Source organism: Canis lupus, chromosome 27 (assembly GCF_011100685.1).
Source record: "Canis lupus familiaris isolate Mischka breed German Shepherd chromosome 27, alternate assembly UU_Cfam_GSD_1.0, whole genome shotgun sequence".
Classification (NCBI taxonomy): domain Eukaryota; kingdom Metazoa; phylum Chordata; class Mammalia; order Carnivora; family Canidae; genus Canis; species Canis lupus.
Genome location: NC_049248.1, coordinates 25,551,970 through 25,575,680, shown reverse-complemented (window position 1 = coordinate 25,575,680; position 23,711 = coordinate 25,551,970). Strand labels below are relative to the sequence as shown.

Here is a 23,711-nt window from a genome sequence, read left to right as displayed (position 1 = left end):
ATTTTGAGGGACAAAGCTGTGAAGTATGCACTATCAAATATCAAGTTTATTACAATGCTACATAATTGTTAGTCCAAGAGAGAAAAATAGACCAGTGGAAAAGAATGAGAAGCCCAGAAATAGATCATCACCTACGTGGTCACGTGATTTATGACAGTGCAGTGGCAAAGGATGTTCTATTCAATCAATTGTGCCTGGGGGTATTGGATATTCATGTAAAAGAGAAATCAATTTTATCCCTCCCTTACATTTGTTAATAAAACCAATTCTAGTTGGAATTTAGACTTAATTATGATAGGTAAATCATAAAGTTCCACAAGCTAATACAACAGAATACCTCATGACTTTGGGTAGACACTTTTATCTTCTAAACAGATAAAAAACTTTTATCTTCTTAGACACATTTCTATATCTCATATGTACTTTCATACCTCACTTATCATTAAGATGATTGTATGCAAGTGTCTTGCCTTATATAAATATGCATGCATTTGGAGAACAAAAGTATTTAGAGGTCCTAATATTCCAAATATATATTTATGTCGTTCTTAATTTTGTAATTATAAGTCTGTTTTTCTCTAGTAGACTTACAAAAGCCTCCACGACTCTTAGATTTACTACCTGGATAATTCCATAATAATGTTTCAGATTTATTGACCAGGGGAAGCAAAGTGGGGAGAAAATCTATGAAAATAATTTCTTTCTGGTTTGATAAGCAGCTTGTGACAAGCAAAATATACTATTTTTTTTAAAGATTTTATTTATTTATTCATGAGAGACACACACACACACACACAGAGAAGCAGGCTGTATTCAGGGAGCCCGACTTGGGACTCGATCCCGGGTCTCCAGGATCACACCCCCGGCTGAAGGCAGTGCTAAACCGCTAAGCCACCTGGGCTGCCCACAAAATATACTATTATATATATATTAGACTTTCAAAAATATCTATTGAGTGAAATGCATTTGATGTATGTATGTAAATTGCATGTTTTATATAAATATGTAAGTATTTGATTGTTAAAAATATCTTATAGACTGTGACATTCCAAATATGGAATTATTTTTCCTTTATTACTTATGAACTTCTAGTTTGGCTTTCTAAACTTCCAATGAATGAGAGAGAACATGACAAATGCCAGTTCGTATTCAAGTATTTCCTGGTATTTTTGTCCCTGCAATTTTATTTGAGCAGTTTTAGTGATTAATGTTGTTATAACTTTTTCAGTGATCTCTGATGCACCATCTTAATAGAGTAATATGATTGAAATATTCACTTGCTAACTGTGTGAGTTAATAAATTTCACAAGGACTTAATGGGTATGATGAATGCCTAATTTACATAGTACAGTTAAGTCACGAAGTACCTCTATAACTTCCTTTTGGTTCTCTCAGACATTATTCACATAAAGCTATAATACATAAAGTTATTTTTGTTAGACTTTTTAATTGGTTGACTTAGTAGAGGCAGGAGATTGATTCTGTGTTTGTTGGTGTTTCTGTGGGATTTGTCAGAAATGAAGGCATCATGTTTAGTTTTTTGTGTTTTGGTTTCTCAAAAGTATCACCACACAGTGTGTGGAGCGTCTTTCACAGTTTAGTGTGGAATTTATTCTTATCCTTTGAGCTATAAAGTGACTCTGAAGCCTCTAGAGTTTCCTAGGAGTGATATGAATTGTTCCTGGAACTGAGGAAGAGCTAACATTACCAGATTGAGTTCATAGGGTGGAATCAATACCTAGGGATGACCTCACAAATAATGAGAATGACTGAGGTGGGCCATGTTGTCCTCACCTCCTCTCTACTCCAACTATTTCCTCTATTTATAAATATTGTTTGAACCTCAGAATCTGATGCCTCAAGGTGTTAATACACTGGGACAAGTTCCCCAGTTCTCTCAAGTTCTGCTGGAGAGTCTACCAGTGACCTACAATAAGGTCTATTGTTGGAACACAAACCTAAACTTATAGAATGTTAGCATGTAAAGGGACTGTTGAAATCATCTACACAATATACAAGCTTAAATCTTCATCCAACACCCATTATAAGTGGTCACTTAGAATCTCCTTGAACATGAGAGTGACCAAGATTTTGTTGCTGCAAAAGGTAGGTCTTATTTCTAAGACTTCCAGTTATTAGGTCTCTTTTGTTCTATTAGGTCTGTTTTATTAGATTATCCTAAATGTACCTCCCTCTAACTTCCAATTAGCAGTCTTACTTTTGTTCCCTGGAGCCACATTGAAGTTGAACATCACTTCCAGATGTCAGTTCTGGGTTTGAAAATGGCCAGCGTGTCACCTGCATTTCTCTTCTTGTGTAGTTTAACTATTCCTCTTATGATTCAAATATCACTGATAACTGGTCTGACCACCACAGAGGCAAGGACAGTTACTTTCTCATTCATTCTGAACACTGGGGTAATGTAATGCAGTCTAGGTGAAATGAGTCTGTTTAGTAATACTGACACAATATAGATTCCCATGAAACTTGAACACGACTGAAGTTGAATTTGTGCTCTGTTATATCACATTTTTATCATATACTTTAGTTGGTTTTATTTGGACCTAAGGACAGCTTTTTATATTTTGATTTTATCATATGTTTTCAACTTGTTGATGTAGTTTGAGGATTTGATGGAATCATTCAGTATATTAGTTATCCTTTGTTGTTTCATTGTTTCATTCTTTACATTTAAGAAACATGTTATCTCTGACTTCACTAATCATCAACAAAAAACTTCTCTGGTCGAGGCAATAGTAGAGTAGCAAAGAACTAGAGACCCTTCTGTACTTTAACAATGATTAATTTACTAGTACATTTTGGTTATGATGATTTTAACTAAAATCGTACATATGAAACTACATTATTCAATGCACGTATCTGTAGTGTGATGATGAATCAGAAGACTGATTGCTTTTGGTGGTGGTGGTAGTGAGGAGGGATGTAGAGGAGATGAATTGGAGAAAAGCATAAAAGAGCTTCTGGGGTAATGGAAATGTTTGGTTTCTGAATGACATGTGGTTCATATGGGTATATGTCCTGCAGCAGAAGTGCTAAAACTTTTCTTTTAAGATCTTTGCATTTCATTGTATCTATATTGTATCTCAATTGTAAAGCAGCATGTAAATTCATTTATTGCTTGGATTACCAACTGTTAAGAATTAAAGTGAGTTTTGCAAATTAAAATCTTGAGGTTTGGAATATTGAAATGACTTTGTCAGTATTTGACAGTGATGAAATCCAAAGTAGGATGTAGAACTCAACCACTGTTTTGTATGAATTGCTTTTTAAATCCATCCTTTGAATAACACTTCTTTAGGGTGTGGGTGGGATGGGAAATAATTTTCTTTTAAGCAGTCTACTTGATATTCAAAAAAAGATGGATAATAACATTACTATATTTTGGTAACATGTTTCCAATAGATCTTGCTTTGTTCTAATTCTAAGGTTTTGGAAAGTTGGAATGTGTAAATGGGTCATCAACACACTGTAGTCAATGAGTATTTGTTTAGGATGAAGAAAAATAAGTGTATATTGTCTATTTTGTCCACTGAGTATGCTTTATAAACCACTTCTCTGGAAGACTTCTTTTTGAGGTGATATTCTGTGTCAATCATGCCAGAGTATATGAGATTATGAGCTATGATGGAACCACACATTCCTTAGTAGGATGATGGCCGCTCTAATAGGCCATGATCAAATGGAGAATAGTTGTTTTTCAGAGATGTAGTAAAAGTATACACATTACATTACAAGTATATGATACTTTTTATTCTTCATGACTTTTTTGCACATTTTATGTAACCTTATTCTCATGGGACTTGGAACATATTTTGTTAGGTGTAAGAGTGTGTACATAGGATGGTGAAAAAATTTAGAAAGATCACACTAAATCTTCTACTCCATTCAAAGCCTAGTTCAAAATTGTGTCTTTTCAGTGAAGCTGCCCTTCACTTTTCTCACACTAAGATAATTTTAAAAACTACATTAAAAATTTCAATTAAAATTTTTAAAAAAATTAAAAAAATATCCTATGCAATCTTCCCACTGCCCATGCTATACTATAACTATCTCAACTGCCTTGTATTTGTTCTTACATTTTTTATGGATATGCTTTATGTTTTCCTAGCCATGTTGTCATTTCTCCTTTTGCTATGTCCTCTTCCTATGACACTTCCACTGTCCCTAGTATAGAGCCAGGTGAACATTGGTTATTTAATAAATGCATTCTGAGCACGAGCTGCCCTTAAAATTAAATTGTGCATTGCAAATATAATGCTCCAAGTAATGTGTGACCCATCATATATAATAAAAACTGGTTGGATAAGTTCACTTGGGGATAATGTGACCAAATTTATTATATGATTAATAGTAATTTCACATTTTTAGTGCAGTTTTAATTAGAATCTTTGTTTTCAGAGGGTGCCTGGCTGGCTCAGTCAGTAGGACATGAGACTCTTAATCTCAGGGTTGTGAGTTCAAGCCCCATTTTGGGCATGGAGCCTACTTAAAAAAAAAAAAAAAACTATTAAAAAAAAAGAATTTTACTTTCTGCATTTGGTAGGTTTTATGAGTTCTAGTATAAAATCTTTGGAAACTTGTAAGAGGTGGTCCATTAGCAAAGCTGCATGGTGTGGGATAAAAACTGCATGTTCATATTGGTTGACCTCTATCTGAAGCTCTGCCACTTTCTGGCTGAGTAAAGTGGGATAGGTCCCCCAAATGCCCCGATACTGTAGGAGTATAAGTGGCCTAGCAAAGTACATGGGATGGGCAGATTTCATGATTATTCTTATCTCACTGGTATCTATTTTATTTTTCTTTTCTTTTAAATGAATAATTTTTCAAGTAACGTGAAATTATATGTTTTTTGAAAAAATTTAGAAAATTTAGGAAAATATAAAGCAAACAAAAACTTACCTTGATGAAAGATGGAATATTTTCAGGATAAGATCCATTTTTAAATAAAAATGTCAGTCTCATTTTTAATAGTTCATTTGTTTATCAAATCTTTTTTTCTTTTATTAGTGCGTTAATCTAGCAAACATTTGTTGAATGATTACTGTGTGTCAGGCACTATTCCAGATGTAGGAGACAGAGCAGTAAACTAGGCAGGGCTTATTTTCATAGAGCTTATGTGTTTTTTTTTTTTTGAGAGGAATATATAATAAACACATAAACAAATATAAAATATGATATGAGATGGTGATGATGCCATGGCTGAAATGTAAAGCAGGTGCGTGTTTCCAGAGTGATAGCAGTCCTTCAGGATGGCCAGAAGAGGTCTATCTAAGGAGGTGACATTGTACCAGAAATCATAAAGGAGTGAGAAAGCACGTTAAGTGACCATCTCATTAAGAGAACTCCAAGCAGAAGAACAGCAGGTTCCCACCAGGTCCAGCATAAAGCTTAAAACCCGATGGGAAACTAGATTATCTATCTCTCTAAAATACTGTGATCTAACTTTGAACTGGGAATGCTGGTTATCTATTGTCTTCTTAGGGTGTTAAATCTTATTCTTCCATTTAATCAAGGTTGGTACCATGGTACTCATTACCTTGCTTGTGTTGGTAGCTTAATTAAGGCTTTGATCTTGTGTTAGTGTTTTTGTTTTGCATATAGAAAAGCCCTTTTATAACCAGACCCTCAACCACTGGGAGGAAGCACTGCTCCAGAGAATGTTCAAAATAGAAAACCACTCCAGTTCTAAAGTGTAGGCGTCTTCTAGCAAGTGGAGATTTATAAGGAGCTGCTAAGCAGAGATGGGAAGTAGGAAGATTTCCTGAGTCATGTCTTTATGGTTTAACATCATTCTGTTTCAAATGAATTATTATAACGGCAGATGCATTTTTTCAAATCCAACTACGAAAGTATGTTTCAGGGAAGTAAGATTGGTTTTGGGGTTATCCACTCTTTGGCTTCTATTATAAAACACTGAACTGACTTTAGTAGTCACAGAACAATTAAATTGCTTTGAACAGTTATTCACAGAACTCTTCTAATCAGATATTTCTATGATGTCTTATAAATGCTGGGAAGGTTCTAGAAATGTCTACCTGAAATCTAAACAACTGGAAAATTCAAGTTATCATTTATAGTGTTATATATTTCTAATAGGAAAAGATAGCAAAGATGACTTTAAATAAAATAAAAGAAATACCAATAGACATAAGATAAATTTCAGTTGAATAAGATCCTGTTAAATCTCTTATGCTTTCTAGAAATTCACATAACTGTTAATAACTTGTTGAGTGCAATAATAATGCTCCCAAGCAGTACCACCATTTCTGAGTAGGTACAATTAAATCCTGGTCAGCTTTTATGTTAGGTGGATTTCTTACTGCTTTTTACTTCTCTGGAATTGGTAATGGGAACTGGACTCATTGGAACCATGAAATAAAGAAACTATGTATTCTCAGTCCTCTCCCATTCCCATTATGCATTTAGGAAAATCTAAATGCATACCTTTCTTACTTTTGGGTTTTTCTCTTGAGCGAATTAGGATTAGTAAAACTATCCATACATTCATGTAATAAAAAAACCCTGAAAAGTCCATCTGCTTTTATTTCTAAGCAATTCATTCCTTTTACTTTTGATTAACAAAGATGACTTCCATTGTTTTCAAACCATTTCAACACTTTTTACACAGAAATCTAAATTCTGGCTGCTGGGTTCATATAAAAGGCATAGAAAAGCTGAATTTTTAGGGGTTAGTTTGTCCAGAGGATTTATATGGTAATATAGTAGTGTTTCTGCTGAAAACTTTTTAATGGTATTAACTAATTATGATTGAGAGGAGAAGTGGTAAGATTTCTTCTTTGGCAGTGTTGAAAACTGATGGCCTCTGACTTATCTCAAAAGTCCAGAATCAAATTTTTCTCTGGAGAAATGGATACTTGGGAGCCTTGCATGTCTGTGATTTATGTGGCATTTGACTTATGTTTTCCAAGCTGTGATAGTTCACAATTTAAGCACCTCTCATCACCACCAAGCAACTCCAGAAAATATAGCATCTTCTGAGACCTCTCAGTTAGCCATACATGGAGATGTCAGGAGAGTTTTGTGGTGACCACGTGCCACAGGCATCTAAGTATGTGGCAGAACCAGAATGAACCCCCCATGTCTTTGGCAACATGTGTTACATATTATTCTGGTTCTGGCCTCTAGATTTTAATTTCTTGGTGACAGGATCTATATTTGGGGGAAAGAATTGTCTGGACTAACTTTCTGTGTAATAATCATTTGGATTAAATGATTATTTTCCATGCAAATCTAAATAAGATGCAGACACTGTGGGTGCCAAGGATTTCTGTGTGAATCGGGTAGGAATAACAAAGGAGCCTGTTCTGTGTTAGTGGTGAGAAAGCAGCTCTTGGAGGCTAACACGTATACATAGCCGAATCAAGATTCGGATAAATGTACTGGTTACACATCAGTGACCTAAAACCATTGCCAACCACCAGATGTGCATCCCTGCAATCCACATGGCAAACAGTGGAGGGATTTGGAAGTAGTCAACTGCTATGATTGCTTGAGAACCACAGACAATGAAGCATTCTGCGTCAAGGTTGTTCTGATAGAAAAGAGGGCTGTTTCAAATCCTTTGTCTCAATCTTGTCCAAACTTGGAAATTATCTTTCATATATATATATTTTTCTTTCCTTCCTTTTTGGTTTATGTAAATAGCAGTCAAATAAAGGTCATAGACTTCTCAGAAGGAAAACCAGTTAATTTCTGCCTGGAAGATGCCACTCTAGAAAAAAATGTCATGTCTCTGCCTACTCCAAAATGTACTATTTGAGCCCCATGCTCTTTTACATATACTACTTTCATATATGGATCAGATAATAAGTTTTAAAAGGCATTTCACTTTTCACAGTGATTACCAGTGGCCTGATAAAAGTTGTGGGTTGGTCAGCACAAGACCGTCAAGATACTTTGAGCCATCCTTTCATATTTCCTTTTATTTGTTTGCCTTTAATCCTGTATGCATTCCTACAGTTGATACTATTCACTTAGAAGTGAGAGTTTTATCTCATCCCATCTTATTTCCATTTCCCTTTCTCTTGGTTTGCACCCTGAGACACTTAGGGAAAGGAAAATTATTTGCCAGATTCTTAGGCCTTTGCCTCAAGCAAAGCTCTATGAACATACACGGAGCAAAGACCAGTGTTCTGAAAGAAAAGCAGACAATTGTTCCTTTGAATCCTTGCTGCTTGTTGTGGGAATCCAGAAGTGAGAAACAACAGTCAGGCTGGAGAACATAAATTGGAGCAGTGTCAGGAGGATCCTTTGGTACAGCTGCTCATGGTCAGTAGAGGGAATGCATGTATAAGCAGTTTTATTGGAGGACAAATGAATGAGAAGTTAAAACTCAGACGATGTAGAAGGGAAGTGATCCCTTTTTGAAAATGATCATGTTTGTCACTATTGTGTTTCTGTAACTACCTCAAGCATAATTACTTTTTGTGGATTTTGAATAATGATTTTTTATTCCAACTGGATAAGGAATGGGAAGTGTATTGGCAAACACATGCTTCTTCCCCAGATGAAACTTTCTTTTCCTTAAAATGAAGTTAGAGCAATGCTCTTCACAAGCTCTTTTCATAAGCACGAAAGCAAAGCTCTGAAGTCCTTGGTTTGAGGGTAGGATTAGGATGCTAGTCACCACTTACATGTTTTCATGTAATCCTCGTATCCTCACTTGCAAGTCATTTATTGTAGAGTTTTCTCACATTATTGTTATAAGTTAGGGCCTATTGGTATGACAGTTGGTAGGACTTACTGTGTTCCAGAAGGGCCTGAATTGGATGTTATCAGAGCTACCACAACTCACTGTGGTGCCTCATTTGAAAGCATTTTCTGAGAAAAGTCAACTTTCATTTTTAAAATCTGTCATTTTGAAATGTGTCTGCAGTATCTGTACTTTGCCCATAAGGAAAGAGCCAGAGCGGGGTTGATGCTATTCTTTCCTATCTTATTACTTTGGCTGTCATTCTGGTTCTGACCAACTGGTTATTAGACCTGTCCCTCCAGATGTCATGTGTGTTGACTTAAAGACTTTTCTTGTGCCAGGAAACAATGTCATGAGAACCATCCATGGGGTGGGAGAGATGATGACCCAAATGGTACTCAGTAGAGGCTCTATCTTCCCCATGAGTGTACCTGACATTCAGCCCAGCATCCACCCCAGCAAGCAAGGGAGCCCCGTAGAGCATGAAGACGTGACCGTGATGGACACCAAACTGAAGATTATTGAGATTTTACAGGTAGGTTACATAATGGAAGTGAAGTGACAAATACCTAATTGTGTATCCTGGTTACTTTTACACTCTTTGTTCCAAGTCCCTGTGGAAATATCCTGAAGTGCTATTGTTCTAATTTATGTATTTTAAGTTAACAACCTTATTTAACGTATTTGTTACATTTGTTCATTTCCATTAAAGGTGTTTCTGGTGACATCTAACAATTGTGGAGTGCTTTGAGGTTTACCAAACCTCTTTCATATGCATTTTCTCATTTAATATCGACCCTGATTTCATTTTACCTTCACTTAAGGAATTCAGAGCAGGCAAACTTGAGATTGAATTCTAACTCTATTTCTACTTTTAATTGAATTGGACATGTAATTTTAGGTACCCAGATTTATCATTGTAGCAAGAAACTCACAGAAAATTTTATTTATTATTAACAAAAATGTTAATAATTGGTTTTAGTATTTTATATATGACTGTCTCTCTTTGTGTTTTTGTTTCCAAGAGGCTAGAAATAATATATATATTTAAAATTAATATAGTCTAATACCTTGCTCTATGAATTTAAAGGAGATAAATTATTATTTCATGCCCACTGGTCTAGTGAATAAATTCCCCATTACTGTAACTGTGAATTCTTAGCATTTTTTTAAGTTTAGAAAGTAGTTTTATGATACTTTAATTATAGCATTTATTCCAGATTTGGAGAATGCAGCCTGGAGTTTTCAAGGATTTATTAAGATTCTGGGTACAGTTTACTAAGTCTTTCATCATAATTTAATGTGGGCTGAGCTACCAGAAGTGGGTTAGTAGTCCTGGAAGGGTCTGTACATTTTTATTTAAAGTAATTAGATTTATAATCATAAAACGTTTCACAGTTCCTCCAGAAATTCCAAGGCTGAATCCTGAGAAATCTTGGCAGGCCTCCCAACCCTGTGTTCATGACCCCGAAAAATCACTTGGTTCTCCTATTCTTAAACTGAGAACGGTAGTGATCACCTGACCTGTGGACCTAATGAGCCCATAGTTTACCATCATACGACTCACGGGACAACCTCTAAAATATGTGACCTCATTTCAGTTTGCAGTTACAGAAGATCAGTGTTGAAAAACAATCTACCAGCTAAAAACTGAGGAGATGGAGATACTGCGCTAGGGCCAGTTAGGGCTGATCTCTCCTTGCTGCTTCTTTGGGCTTTTAATGTATTTCTCATTGAATCTCTTTTCTCCCTCTGATTTTTGTGTTTCTGTGTCTGGGTCTGATTCACTCTCTCTGTGTTCCTATGTGCTGCTTTTGAATATGTTTCTTTCTTAGAACACCTCTTCAAGAATTTTTTTATAGCCACGTTCCTTATACAAGTCTCCTGCTTTTTTTTTCTTTAAGATTTTATTTATTTATTTGAGAGAGAGTGAGAGAGAGAGCATGAGCAGGGGGAAGGGCCGAGGGAGAGGGAGAAGCAGACTCCCTGCTCAGCAGGGAGCCTGATGCGGGGCTAAATCCCAGGACCTTGGGAGATCATGACCTGAGCGGAAGGTAGACGCTTAATGGACTGAGTCACTGGGTGCCCCACAAAGTCTCCTGCTTTCTGTCTGCTCTTTCTTTCTTTTTCCCATTGTTTTACGCATCTCTCTCTTTTTGTATCTTTGCGTTTCTCTCTCTTATTCTCTCCCTCTGTTTTTTTTAAAGATTTATTTAATTGAGAGAGAGAATGGGTGAGCAAGTAGGTGGAGAGGAACAGAGGGAGAGGGAGAGAGAGACTCTCAAGCAGACTATGCACTAAATGTGGAGCCTAAACTGGGGCTTGATCCCACAACCCTGAGATCATGACCTGAGCTGAAACCAAGAGTCAGCCGCTTAGCCTCCTGAGCCACCCAGGCGGCCCCCTCCCCATCCTCTGTCTGTCTTTGGCTCTTTCTCAACTGTCTTTCTCTGTCTTTGTTTTTATTCTTCCTTCTGCTCCTTTCCTACCTTCCATTTACTTTTCACAATTAAATATACTAGAGGATGAAAGCTTTTATTTTGGTTATATTTATAAAATACAATTCTATGAGCACTAATCTTCAGCTAAAAGTAAATGTTTTACCAATTAATGTTTTATTCATTTGTTCTTTACCTGAGTTTTTTTAAAACCTTTATTTCAAGCACCTACCATCTAGTTTGTGTTGCTCCCCTCCTGCTCTAGACTACCAAGTCCAGTGGCTCCTCTCAACTCTGTTTTCCTATGGTCTGTCCCCGCTTTGAAAGTCCTCTTACCCAGAATCCACTCAGCCAATATGTGTTGCAGCACTCGCCACATACTAATAAAAAAAGACTCTTTGGTGTTTGTTTTTCATTCCCCATGATATGTCTTCATAGGCAGGTCTTATCCTTGGCCCTCTTGTGTACCCTCAGCTCCTTTCTTAGTACCTGGCTTAGCATATGCTTGTTGAATTTAAGTAAACGTAACTGCCATGGAACATGTTTGCAGCCCGTAAGGAGCATAGAGAGCTATCGGAAGAGAGAAAGAGAGAGAGTAAATAATAGAAGTGTTAAGTGAGTGGTAGACAGATAGGTGTAAGTAATGTGTTGGGTGAGCAAAAAGTAGAAAAAAATGGACTTAGGGGAACCAGAGAAAGCTTCATTAAAAAAAGGGATTCAAGCTGAATCTTGGAGGATATCTCAAAAACAGGTTATTTGGGTGGAGGAGGATCTTCAAGGTAAAGTGGACACCGAACAAATGTGAGAAGGCAAGAGAGAAATGTCCAGTGCTACTGGAACAGAGGAGTATGAGAAGGAATGCCAGAGAAGGAGGAGAAAGGAGTGGGTATGTTACCACAGAAATACTGGGAGATTAGGGCGGACAGTACCATTTGTGCACGTTATTGTCTACCATCCAAACAAGGCTCTTCCAAGAGCATAGGGTACACTGATGGTAATTATGCCGGGATAAAAGGTTAAAACAGGCTTATCTCAGGCAAACTGGGATGGAAGGGAACCCTGTATAAAACCACTTCTCTCTTGTTCCCCTTCTCCACTCAGAAATCTGTAGCCCATGCTTTTTCTGTCTCTGATCTCCATTGAATTCTATACTACATGATTTAGCCCCTGATAATTTTCTAATTATGTTAACAATGCTATATTTTGTTTTCTGGACTCAGGCTTTAGCTTCTTGAAGGCAGTGGGCTTCAGGTGTTTGCATTCTTCATAATGCCTAGCAGAGACAGGCACCTTCTTGGCATTCAGTTTCTGTCAATGTGTTAGTTAAGGAAGACAAGGACAACACCACAATCCAAGGAAAAACAGGCACCAATGAGGCCAGTCCATCGCATATTTGGATATTGTTACTTCAGCTGTCCTTTTGTAGCCTAGAGCCAAGATGGATTGTGCCATAGCCAGAATCCACTATTATCTCTGAAATTTGGGCCTCTCTCTGCGTGAATGCAGGTCACAGCTCCAGCACTCTCCTCCCAGAGCCGATGGTATTCTGTAGTGCTCAGTGAAATCATTACCTCTTCATCCACACTCATTGGATACCTCTATCTGGAATAGTCAGAGAAATCATGGGAAGTCAGGTTTTTCTGCTTCCCAAAAGACTGTTTTGGAATTTTACTGACATTGGCTAATGGAAATGCATGACTTCTCTTAGCTTTATGAATGATCAGTATGTATGCAACTGATGTGTTAAGAACTGAGATTTCTAATTAGTTCATGTGAAATGTTGATATGTTGTTCTTGGTGTACTGAACTGTAGTTTTAAATGCTGCTAAAAAATAAAATTATGTTTTTAATGCTCTTTGTAGTTTATCCTGAGTGTCAGACTAGATTACAGGATCTCATATATGCTGTCAATATATAAGAAGGAATTTGGAGAGAACAATGAAAACACCGAAACATCTGCCAATGGCTCTCCAGATACATTACTACCATCAGGTATCTCCTTTGTGACAACATTTACTCTGTAGCTTTCATATTTTCAGACATAGTAGTATTTCTATGAGACAAAATATAAAAATAATATCCACCAGTGACATGAAGGAACTGAGACAGAGCATTAGATGACTTGCCTAGAGTGACTGGGAGGGTATTTACAATTACTTGGTGCTAAGTCCTCGGAATACAGTTTATTTTGTTATTGTCATGGCTCAGAAAGGTAGAGGTACTGTTTATTTTGCCATTTTACAGATAAGAAAATCAAGGCCAGGTAGGTTAAGTTCCTTGCTAAAGGTCATGAAAGCAGTAGAGCAGAGATTCCCTCTGAGATCTTTCCAGCTTCAGAGCCTGAATCTTAGAAGCATGATGCTGTTTTGGTGAAAGTCCAAGAGACCTTTTTTTAGCTTAATCAAAGAGCAGTGTGAAATGTTGCTGTCAGGAAGAAAGGTATTTTGTAGGAAGCTGTTGCCTAACTCAAGAGTAATGATGTGGTATTTCCCAAAGGTCGAAATGGAGGCTAATGTGTGTGTGTGTGTGTGTGTGTGTGTGTGTGTGTGTTTACTTTGCATGGTTATGGACTGGTACTATATGACTATTTTTCACATTTAAAAAACATGAGAATAAAACCAGTCTATTTGTGTGTAGACGAATATAGTGAAGAAAGAGCATAAAAATTATTGTGAAAATGTTGTGACTCTGGAAAGTACCTTCTGGAACCTAAGAAACACTGAATTTCCATTTGTCTGGATAGATCAGGCCAGTAATAGCAGGCTAGAAACTATGTGTATTAAAGATTTAGCCAGGTACAGAATTGTTTTTCTGAGGATAGGATTTGTATACAAAATCCACAGATGTGGAATTTTCTTTAAAACACAACCACCATGAAAATGTCAGGTGTCCTCCTCTTTTTCATCCATCAATCAATTTGACAGGATAGATTCACTGATTACAAGTGTGTAGTTAAAATGAAGGGTAGACCAATGTCCTGCTCTCTGAGTCATGAGTACCATCCAAAAGGCAGCATGCCTCTGTAGATGGAGTTAAGCTTTCCTAAGGGAGAGGTCACTTCTGGTATATTTGCAACAGTGTTGTTTTTATGATTCCCAGAAGTATAGAACCCCCCAAAGGGCTATTTCCAGGAATGATAGGGAAGAACCAGAAAGTCTTGTTGGTGGTTGCATTGACAGGATCATAAAAATTATTGGCTCTCAGAAGCCAGACTTCTGGAAATAGAAGCTCTAAGTGTCAATAAAGTATGGGGTGGGGCGTGTGTGTGTGTGTGTGTAATCCATCAGAAAACCAGTTCTCTTAGATTTACCTGATTTCTTTCATTGGTTGAATCTATAAGAGAGCTTTCTGGGGAATATTCTTTTGCCTTTTTAATATCTTGCTCTGTTTTCTTTTTATGCTTTGGAGATAAGAAATAAATAATGTACTTATTTAAATGTGTTATTTTCAGAAAGATATCTTCAAAATATTAGTAGTGAGGATGGGTGTGAAATCGTGATTGGGTCACATAAAAAAATTAATGTCCCACAAGAAGAAGGGATGGAATTTTAGAAGGAAGTGTGGGTAAAAGGACATGTTGTTTGGAAGTACCATATAATAACAAGGTTCATTATTGCTATATTTGATTCTTTAACAAACATGTTTAAAAAACATCCTTCCATGTCATCACCCCATTAAATTATATATACTTACAAATGTGTGTGTGTGAGTGTGTGATTAGTTGCTGCATATAAATATGTGTTTATACAGATAAAGCAACTTTGTAAATGGTTCTTTTTGGTTTTCTAAATATATCTCTGACTATAGCAATATATATTTAAAATAAACTTCATTTGAAATGTTGATCTTGAAATGGAATTAGATTGTGACTTTTCAATCAGAGAAGGACAAACATTATATGTTCTCATTTATTTGGGGAATATAAATAATAGTGAAAAGGAATAGAAGAGAAGGGAGAAGAAATGGGTAGGAAATATCAGAAAGGGAGACAGAACATAAAGACTCCTAACTCTGGGAAATGAAGTAGGGGTGGTGGAAGGGGAGGAGGGCGGGGGGTGGGGGTGAATGGGTGACGGGCACTGAGGGGGGCACTTGATGGGATGAGCACTGGGTGTTATTCTGTATGTTGCCAAAGTGAACACCAATAAAAAATAAATTTATTATTAAAAAAAAGATTGTGACTTTTTAGGCTGTTCATTGACTTTTGGTGGCATAAAGAAATTAAGACAAATATTATTAGGCATATTTATATAAATGTAAATACTATGACTCCTAACTATGGTACCCATAAAGAATGGATTTTACCATTTCTCTTAACAGCTATTGTTCCTGATATAGATGAAATTGCAGCCCAGGCTGAAACTATGTTTGCTGGAAGGTACAGTAGCATTTACCTGTCTTTATCTTCTGGATAAGATTTTGCGTAGAATTCTGTTGATATTTTGTTATTGTTTACCTTCGTATATTTATTTAATTTTAGATCCTTTGTTGCCAACATAATTTCTGCCAGAAATAAAGCTCTTAATGTATTGTAGAAGAGAAAGCATAGCCTTTCATTAGGTAGGTCAGGGGAAAGAGACAAGACAGATGAGATCGGCATATTGAACTTTTCCCTGAATTCTTTGCTTTTCTTTCCTCAAATAATGACAGCATGCGAATGCCCTTTAAGTCCCTTGGTATAAATAGTGCCGTGTCTTGCAAAACATTGCTTTCCTGCATCTGAGAAATTTGAAGCAAGAAAGTGACTTCTTTCAATGTTATCATTAACTTCATTTGTGAGAAATAAAGCTATTTTCTGCCAGTTGGAAATATCCATGGTTAAAGAAAACAAAATGCCTCTGATGTGACTACCCACCCTTGTTTTCAGGAACCCTGACTTTTATTGTTTTTAAGTTGTTTCTTTTTCAGAAATGAAACTAATAGCAGTAAAAAAGAAAAGTAAAAAAAAAAACCTAAAATGTCTAAGCTACAAATTTTTGAGTCTCTTACATTCATTTCTATTACAGACTTGCCATGAGAACCTAAATAGATATCACACTAAGCCCTTTGTTGCATTTTCTTTGGTTAGAAAGACAAATAAGAATGAAGAATCAAGAGAATCAAAAAGGACTTTTTTTTCTTTATCTTTAGTGAACATTTGGTTTAGCTTTGTTTTTATATTGTTTTGACAGTTTTTGTTGTTATTGTTCTGTTTTCCTATTCAAGTATTTCATTATTTCAAGGAAGAGACAATAAATCAGTGTACGGTTTTTCATCTTAAAATAAATGGCCCTCTTATCCAGTGCAGATTTGCCCAGGGTCTGAATATTCGAAATACACAGACCAGCTCTGGTGATGATTGTGTGCACGTGTGCGCACGTGCACATGTGCCCCATCCTTCCCTAGGTGCTCACCACCAGTCGTGGAGAGGTCTCTAGGGCTCTAGGGAAAGTTACTTATTGTTTTACATCCATTCTTGTATCTTTTGTCAATACTAGAGTTGAGATTTTTTTAGATCAATTTCTGGATTCTAGTTTTTTCTATCTAGGTGAACAACTCATCTTGCTTTGCCTGGAATTTTCCCAGTGCAAGCACTGAGGAATCCTGCTTCCTGGGAACCCTCTCAGTCTTGAACAAACTGGGATGGTTGGTCATCCTTGCTTTTGTGGACAAATACAGGCTTTTCTTATGTATGCTTTGTTTTTTCATCGGTTATATCAGGGGGAAAAAAGGTAAAATGATCTTCCTTTTTTCTTTCCAATTTTGAGGGAAAAAAGTGATATAACTCTGAGAATGTATACACAATTTTAACCACTGATGAGTAGAATTTTTGTAGATATAACTTATTTTAAAATTATCTTTGGTTTTACAGAAAGGAAAAAAATCCAGTTCAACTTGATGATGAAGGAGGCAGGACCTTTTTACGGGTCCTCATTCATCTGATCATGCATGATTACCCTCCTTTGCTATCAGGAGCCCTGCAACTATTGTTCAAGCACTTCAGCCAGAGAGCGGAAGTTTTACAGGCATTTAAACAGGTAAGATTGAGAAGCCCTCCATGGCGCCATAGCAGAAGCTCTGAAAATATTGTTTATAATATCTGACCTGAATTCATGGTTGCAGAGTTAATGAGACTGTATGGCTTATCCTAGAGACACTTCCTATTTAAAGACAGATGTGGCCTTGTCTTAAGCCAAGACATGATCTATTTTAGAAAGAGTTCCCCACGAATGATTTTCAGTTAATATCTTTAATATAAATGACAGGCACTAAGATTTAGGGAGGCACTGGGGGATAATGCCATATTAGGAATTTTGTTGTCACTGCTATTGTTTTGACCCCAGGTTTTACTGATAAATTTGGTTAGGATAAGCACTAGTGCTGAAATAAATATTTTGTGATTGAAAAATATATAAATACAAAAGAAAGTAACTATTTTGGATCTAATCTTTTTCTTTGTCATCTGAATGACAGGTGATCTTGAGACTATTAACGATTAATACCTAATGCTTACTTGTGTGTTTCACTAATATTCGTTGTATTAGCAAGTTCTATAAGAATATATTAAAATGTAAATAGTTACAAGAGTAATTATACAAATAGATATAATTATGCATAATTTGTATGTCATGTAATACATATAAATTATAATAAAAGTTTATAATATGAGGTTTAGACTTTCTTCCACTTATTTCTGTATTTCTACCTCTTTTCACATAGCTAGAGTTTTGGAAAAATTAATTTTAGCAGTAAAATTAGAATTAGGGGATCTTTTATTTTAAATTACTCTTTAGCATTTTGCTAGGGCTCACTTTTTAAAAATATATAATTCTTTATAACATATGAACATATTGGGTAGTGTTCACAGATACTTCCAGGTTAGATTTCATGGTCAATATATATCTAAAATAACCATAAATATTCTAGAAATATTAAACTTCAATTGAGGAATACATTTGTTAAAAGACTTGGGATTTTTGACATAAATGAAATAAGAATGAAGGAATTTCCATAAGTAAATTGAGGGTTCAAATTCTTCTGTTTCCAGGTGCAATTGCTGGTGTCCAATCAAGATGTAGATAACTACAAGCAAATCAAGGCAGATCTAGACCAGCTTCGACTAACTGTAGAAAAATCTGAGTTATGGGTTGAGAAGAGCAGCAGCTATGAGAACGGGGAGATGGGTGAAAGTCAAGTAAAAGGTGGTGAAGAGCCAATTGAGGTTCGTTGTCAAGATACATTTTGAAATAATACAAACAGTATCTTTTAACATATGCCTGATAGGCAAATTTATTCGTAAAGAAACATTTTGTTCTGAAGAACAGAGAAGACAATTTTCACTTGCCAAATCAATTAACTCCATAAGCCCGTGTTTTGGTTAATTCTTGTCGGTAGCTACCAGTTTTTACTTCATCTGTCTATCTTTCCACTCTTTTTCCTTTCCACTGTAAATGCTATAGTACAGGAATCTGGACAATAGGATGGAGTCAGATGGGGAAAGGAGTGGGTCCTAAGCATAGACCTGTAAAAAGATGTGAATTTTTTTTTTTTTTTTTACCATTCACTGTGGCTATTTATTTCCAACCTGTGAATCATTTCTTTCTTTCTTGCATACCATTATATAATATGTTAAAATAGTTAAATGGAAAAATATGCTTTACTACCAGCATGAAATACCAGAAGTATGTATTCAATCTAAAGAATGGTAAGATGGTGATCCTAAGTCTTCTATTGTATGAGTTTTAGTTTTTGGTGGCTTAATTAGTTGTTGTTTTCACATTTCACTAAATACTAAATAATCATTTTAAGTTTTTAAGGCCATGTTTCAGTGGTAGTACTTGGCAAACCAATGCCAACATCAAAATTGACAAGATATTGTTTCTTAATGCCTGTCTAGTGTTTCATTTAATCGTGTTTTAATCTGCAGGAAGGTAGACTATTTAGAGGAGTTTACCTACCCCAGATTTTTTGTGTGTTGGAATACCCAAAATATTGTGTAGTGAAAGGTGAAGACAGAGAAGGAGATAATTTCAGTCCTCAAAATGTGGAAAAGTACCAAAGGGAAGTTCATCTGATGGGTTACTACTTCTTCCTTGTCTCAGGACTACTTACCACTAACCTGCAAAAAATTTTTGACTTCATCTTTTAGCAGCTTTTTCTGTGATTTCATAATGTAAGTTCCTAGAATGTAGACTTCCTACTCCACACAAATTTGTCTCATGAGCAGCTCTTTTGTTGTTGTTGACAAAGTGTTTTTCCAGAGCATATTTAAGAAATAAGAGGATATTTAACATTTGTGTAGTACTTGCTATACATCATCTTAGAGTACACATTTTCATACATGGTACCTCTTTTTAAATGTTAAAAACTTTGGACAGAGTTAGAAAGATCATATTTCTAAAGATGAATCAACTGAAATTCAGAAAAACCGAGGATTTCCTCAATATCAAGCAGCTCTATGAGACCCAAATGAGATTTTAGCCCAGGTCTTTCTGATGATAAGTTCTAGGCTCTTTAATGTAAGACTGAACTTTTTGATATAATATTTAAAGATGTTAAGAGATGTATTATGCTTTCACAAGGTTGGAATACCTCTTCCTTTTGTGCATACATAATTTGCACATCTTCTAGAGAATAAATATAATGTTGCTTCCCCTTTTAGAACATTGCATTTTTAAAATAAAGAACAGCTCACAACCATAGGAAGATGCTTTATGCTCTTTGTAAAAGTTTACAAAAAAAGTCATGTATAATATACGTGTGAGATTCCATGAAGTCACTCATTTGCAGTTTAAGTTCCTAACCTCTGAGAGAAATGGAGAAAGAGCCTCTAACATAGTGCATATCCATGGTTTCCCCTGAGCAGTTTAATAAGTAATTTGTATTGACGAAAGAAAGGAGATGAATAAATTGTCTGATTGGGGATACCTTAAAAATAAAAGTGCAAAAAAAAAAAGTGCATTCCATTAGGGTTATAGATCTATTTTCTACATACTTCAGATGAATTTAAGTCAATAAAGCTAGAATTTATTTATTATTTGTTGAGTACAGGATTTATCAGTTCAGAAAATGGTAATAATTTTAGCTTCTTGAAGCAAGAAGTGATTTAATACAAGGAATTAAATTTTTGGAAAGTCTGGAGTACTGTTTGGAGGCAGCCACTGGACTATTGATTTCAAGGTCAAAAAATCATAGTTATGATTCAGAGGTGAAGAGGCTGTTTTGGCTACTGCCAACATTGCTACTCCACCACCACTGACTTACACCTGAAAAGCACGTGGGTAGATAATGGGATGTTCATGTCTATTAGGATTTTCTTCTCAGCCCTTACAGCCACAGAAAGATGGCCTTGAATGGATAGGGCATTAAGAGCATGGGTTTTGACGTCAGATACCCCAGAATTTGCCAGTAAGTACATGTGTGACTTTGGGCAATTTAATTCCTTGTTTTTGTTTTTTTTTTAATATTCATTTGATGGACATTCAGTGAACTTAGCTCATGAGGATACTGTGAGATGAAATGAACAAACTGGGCACATGACATGTCAGTTAATACAACTTCAGTGAAAAAATAAAAACAATAAGGTGACATGCTATTTTACCAACAAGGCAAGAAGTAAAGCTCCAGCTTTAATTAATTCATTTTCTCAGTGTGGTCATTATGGGCTGATAGGCTTAATTTAGAGACTGATCTTTTCATGGTTGCATCATGGCAGCAGAATCCTAGATGTTATGTCTCTGCACGGCAACACCAAAATAAATATATATGCCTTTTTATACATTAGTGAGTCTCCCGTATAGGAGCAAGAAAACCTTTTCCAGGCATCCCTTAGTAGATTCTATCTCATGTCTACTTGACTAAAGCAGGGCCACTTGTTTACCCCCAAATCAATGGATTAGAGGATTAATTTAGACTAAGTAAGGGATGACCCTCAAGCTCTCGGATGCCCTCCCTTGAATTACATGGGGGGAAGGATAGGTAGTAGAACAGAATTGAAATCTGCTATCAAGGAAGAACAAAGAAAGACTGTTGGTTAGCAATTGATAGTGTCTGCAAAAGTTAGTAGCCAATGGCTGTTCATTATAATTATTATTGGATTTTACGTAAAGCATGTTGTGCTGTTTACTATGATGGGTATGGAATTATGAAACCTTAGAATTAAATTATATAAAGTCCAATTCCTGTGCGATATTTATTTTCTCCCTAAATAGCTCATCATGTGAGTGTGATATTTCTTTTCTTTTTTTAAAATATTTTATTTATTTATTCATGAGAGACACAGAGAGAATGAGAGACAGACATAGGCAGAGGGAGAAGCAGGCTCCATGCAGGGAGCCCGATGTGGGACTCGATCCCAGGTCTTCAGGATCACACCCTGGGCCAAAGGCAGCGCTAAACCACTGAGCCACCCTGGCTCCCCGAATGTGATATTTCTTAAAACAAACTTTCGTGATGGTGAAGTCAGTAACTCTTGGGTAACTTATTCTATTGAAATGAACACATAGCTTAAGAAATAGAATATTACTAGTAAGAAGTCCCTGTGGTCCCTCCCTATATGCTGGAAGAGAACATTATCATGAGTTTGTTAATTTCCTTGATTTTCTTAACAGTTTTTACCACACATATTTATATTTCTAAAACATGAAAAACATGAAAAATATTTCATTTAGTCTATCTTGGATATATTTTTGCCCTCCCTCCTTGCTGATGTCTAGCTGCGACTCATTCATTTTTTTCTAATATATATTAGAGAATGTGCATTACATCTTATGCACATGTTTATCTAGTTAATTGTTGGTGGACATTTTTATTCTTTATAGTTCTAGTACTTTAAAAATATTTTATTTTATTTATTTATTCATGAGAGAGAGAGGAAGGCAGAGACACAGGCAGAGGGAGAAGCAGACTCTATCTATGCAGGGAGCCCGACGTGGAACTTGATCCCGGGTCCCTAGGATCACACCCTGGACTGAAGGTGGCGCTAAATCGCTGAGCCACTCAGGCTGCCTGTTCTAGTACTTTTTAAAAAAATTTGCTACCAGAAGCAATGCTGCTTTAAAAACTTTTGAAAAAAAAAAAAATAATAAAAAAAAAAATAAATAAAAACTTTTGTATGCTGTTTGAGGCACATATTTAAGAGACTCTTCAGACTAAAGACTTAAATGTGAGACCTGAAAATATTAAAATCTTAGAGTAAAACACAGGCAGTAATTTCTTTGACATCACTGTAGCAACATTTTTTGCGGGATAAATCTCCTAAGACAAGGGAAACAAACGCAAAAATAAACTATTGGGACTACATCAAAATAAAAAGCTTTACACGGCGAAGGAACCGTCAACAAAACAAAAAGGCAGCCTACTCAATGGGAGAAGATATTTGCAAATGGTATATCTGATAAGAGGTTATTGTCCAAAATATATAAAGAACTTACACATCTCTGCACCAAAAAAACAAAAAATCCAATTAAAAAATAGAGGACCTAAATAGACATTTTTCCAAAAAAGACATACAAATGACCTAAAATGATAAGATGCTCAACATCTCTCATTATCAGGAAAATGCAAATCAAAACTACAATGAGATACCACCTTACACATATCAGAATAGCTAAAAGTCAGACAGGAAATAACAAGTGTTGCCAAGAATATGGAGAAAAAGGAACCCTTGTGTACTATTGGTGGCAATGTGAGTTGGTAGAGCCACTGTGGAAAATAGTATGGAATTCCCTTAAGATATGAAAAACAAAATACCATATGATCTAATAATTATACTAATGGGCATTTACCCTAAGAAAATGAAAACACTTCAGAAAGATGTGTGCTCTTCTATGTTTATTGTATCATTATTTACAATAGTCATAATGTGGAAGCAATTTAAGTGTCCTCTGATAGATGAATAGATGAGGAAGATGTGGCATGTCCACATATGTGCTTGTGTGCACACACGCACATACATACTGGAATATTATGCAGCCATAAAAAAGAATGAAATTGTGCCTTTGGTGATTAGCATGGATGGACCTAGAGGGTATTATACTAAGTCAAATAAATCAGACTGAGAAAAATAAATACCATATGATTTCACTCCTATGTGGATTCTAAAAACAAACCAAAACAAAACAATGACCAATAAATAAACCGAATCAGACCTATAAATACAGAGAACAAACTGATGGTTGCTAGAGGATAGGGTAGTGAGGCACAGGCAGATTGGATGAAGAGGAATAGGATATACAGATTTCTAGTTATGGAATGAATAAGTCACAGGAATAAAAGACCCAGTACAGGGAATATGGTCAATGATAATGTAATAGTGTGATGTGGTGACAGATGGTAGCTATACTTAGCACCTTAATGTAGAGAGAAATAGAATCACTATGTTGTATACTTGAAACTAATGTAACATTGTGTGTCAATTATCCTCAAAAAAAAAAAAAAAAGAAAAGAGATTCTTCAGGATATATCTTTAGGTGTAATACATCTAGTATGTTTACTTTTACCAAATAATGCCAATTATTTTCTGATGACCAAATGACACTCCCTCCAGCATTATATGAGAG

The 23,711-nt window shown here is 35.8% G+C and overlaps 1 protein-coding gene across 2 annotated transcripts in view; it reads left to right on the top strand.

The window, feature by feature from the left end:
* ITPR2 (inositol 1,4,5-trisphosphate receptor type 2) overlaps nt 1-23,711 on the top strand; it is a 472,751-nt gene that overhangs the window by 168,919 nt on the left and 280,121 nt on the right. For both annotated transcript variants that reach the window (XM_038577122.1, XM_038577123.1), the window contains exons 22-26: nt 9,076-9,269; nt 13,035-13,164; nt 15,493-15,550; nt 17,024-17,189; nt 18,200-18,373. In XM_038577122.1, the coding sequence (XP_038433050.1) occupies nt 9,076-9,269; nt 13,035-13,164; nt 15,493-15,550; nt 17,024-17,189; nt 18,200-18,373 (722 nt within the window). The remainder of the gene's footprint in view (nt 1-9,075; nt 9,270-13,034; nt 13,165-15,492; nt 15,551-17,023; nt 17,190-18,199; nt 18,374-23,711) is intronic.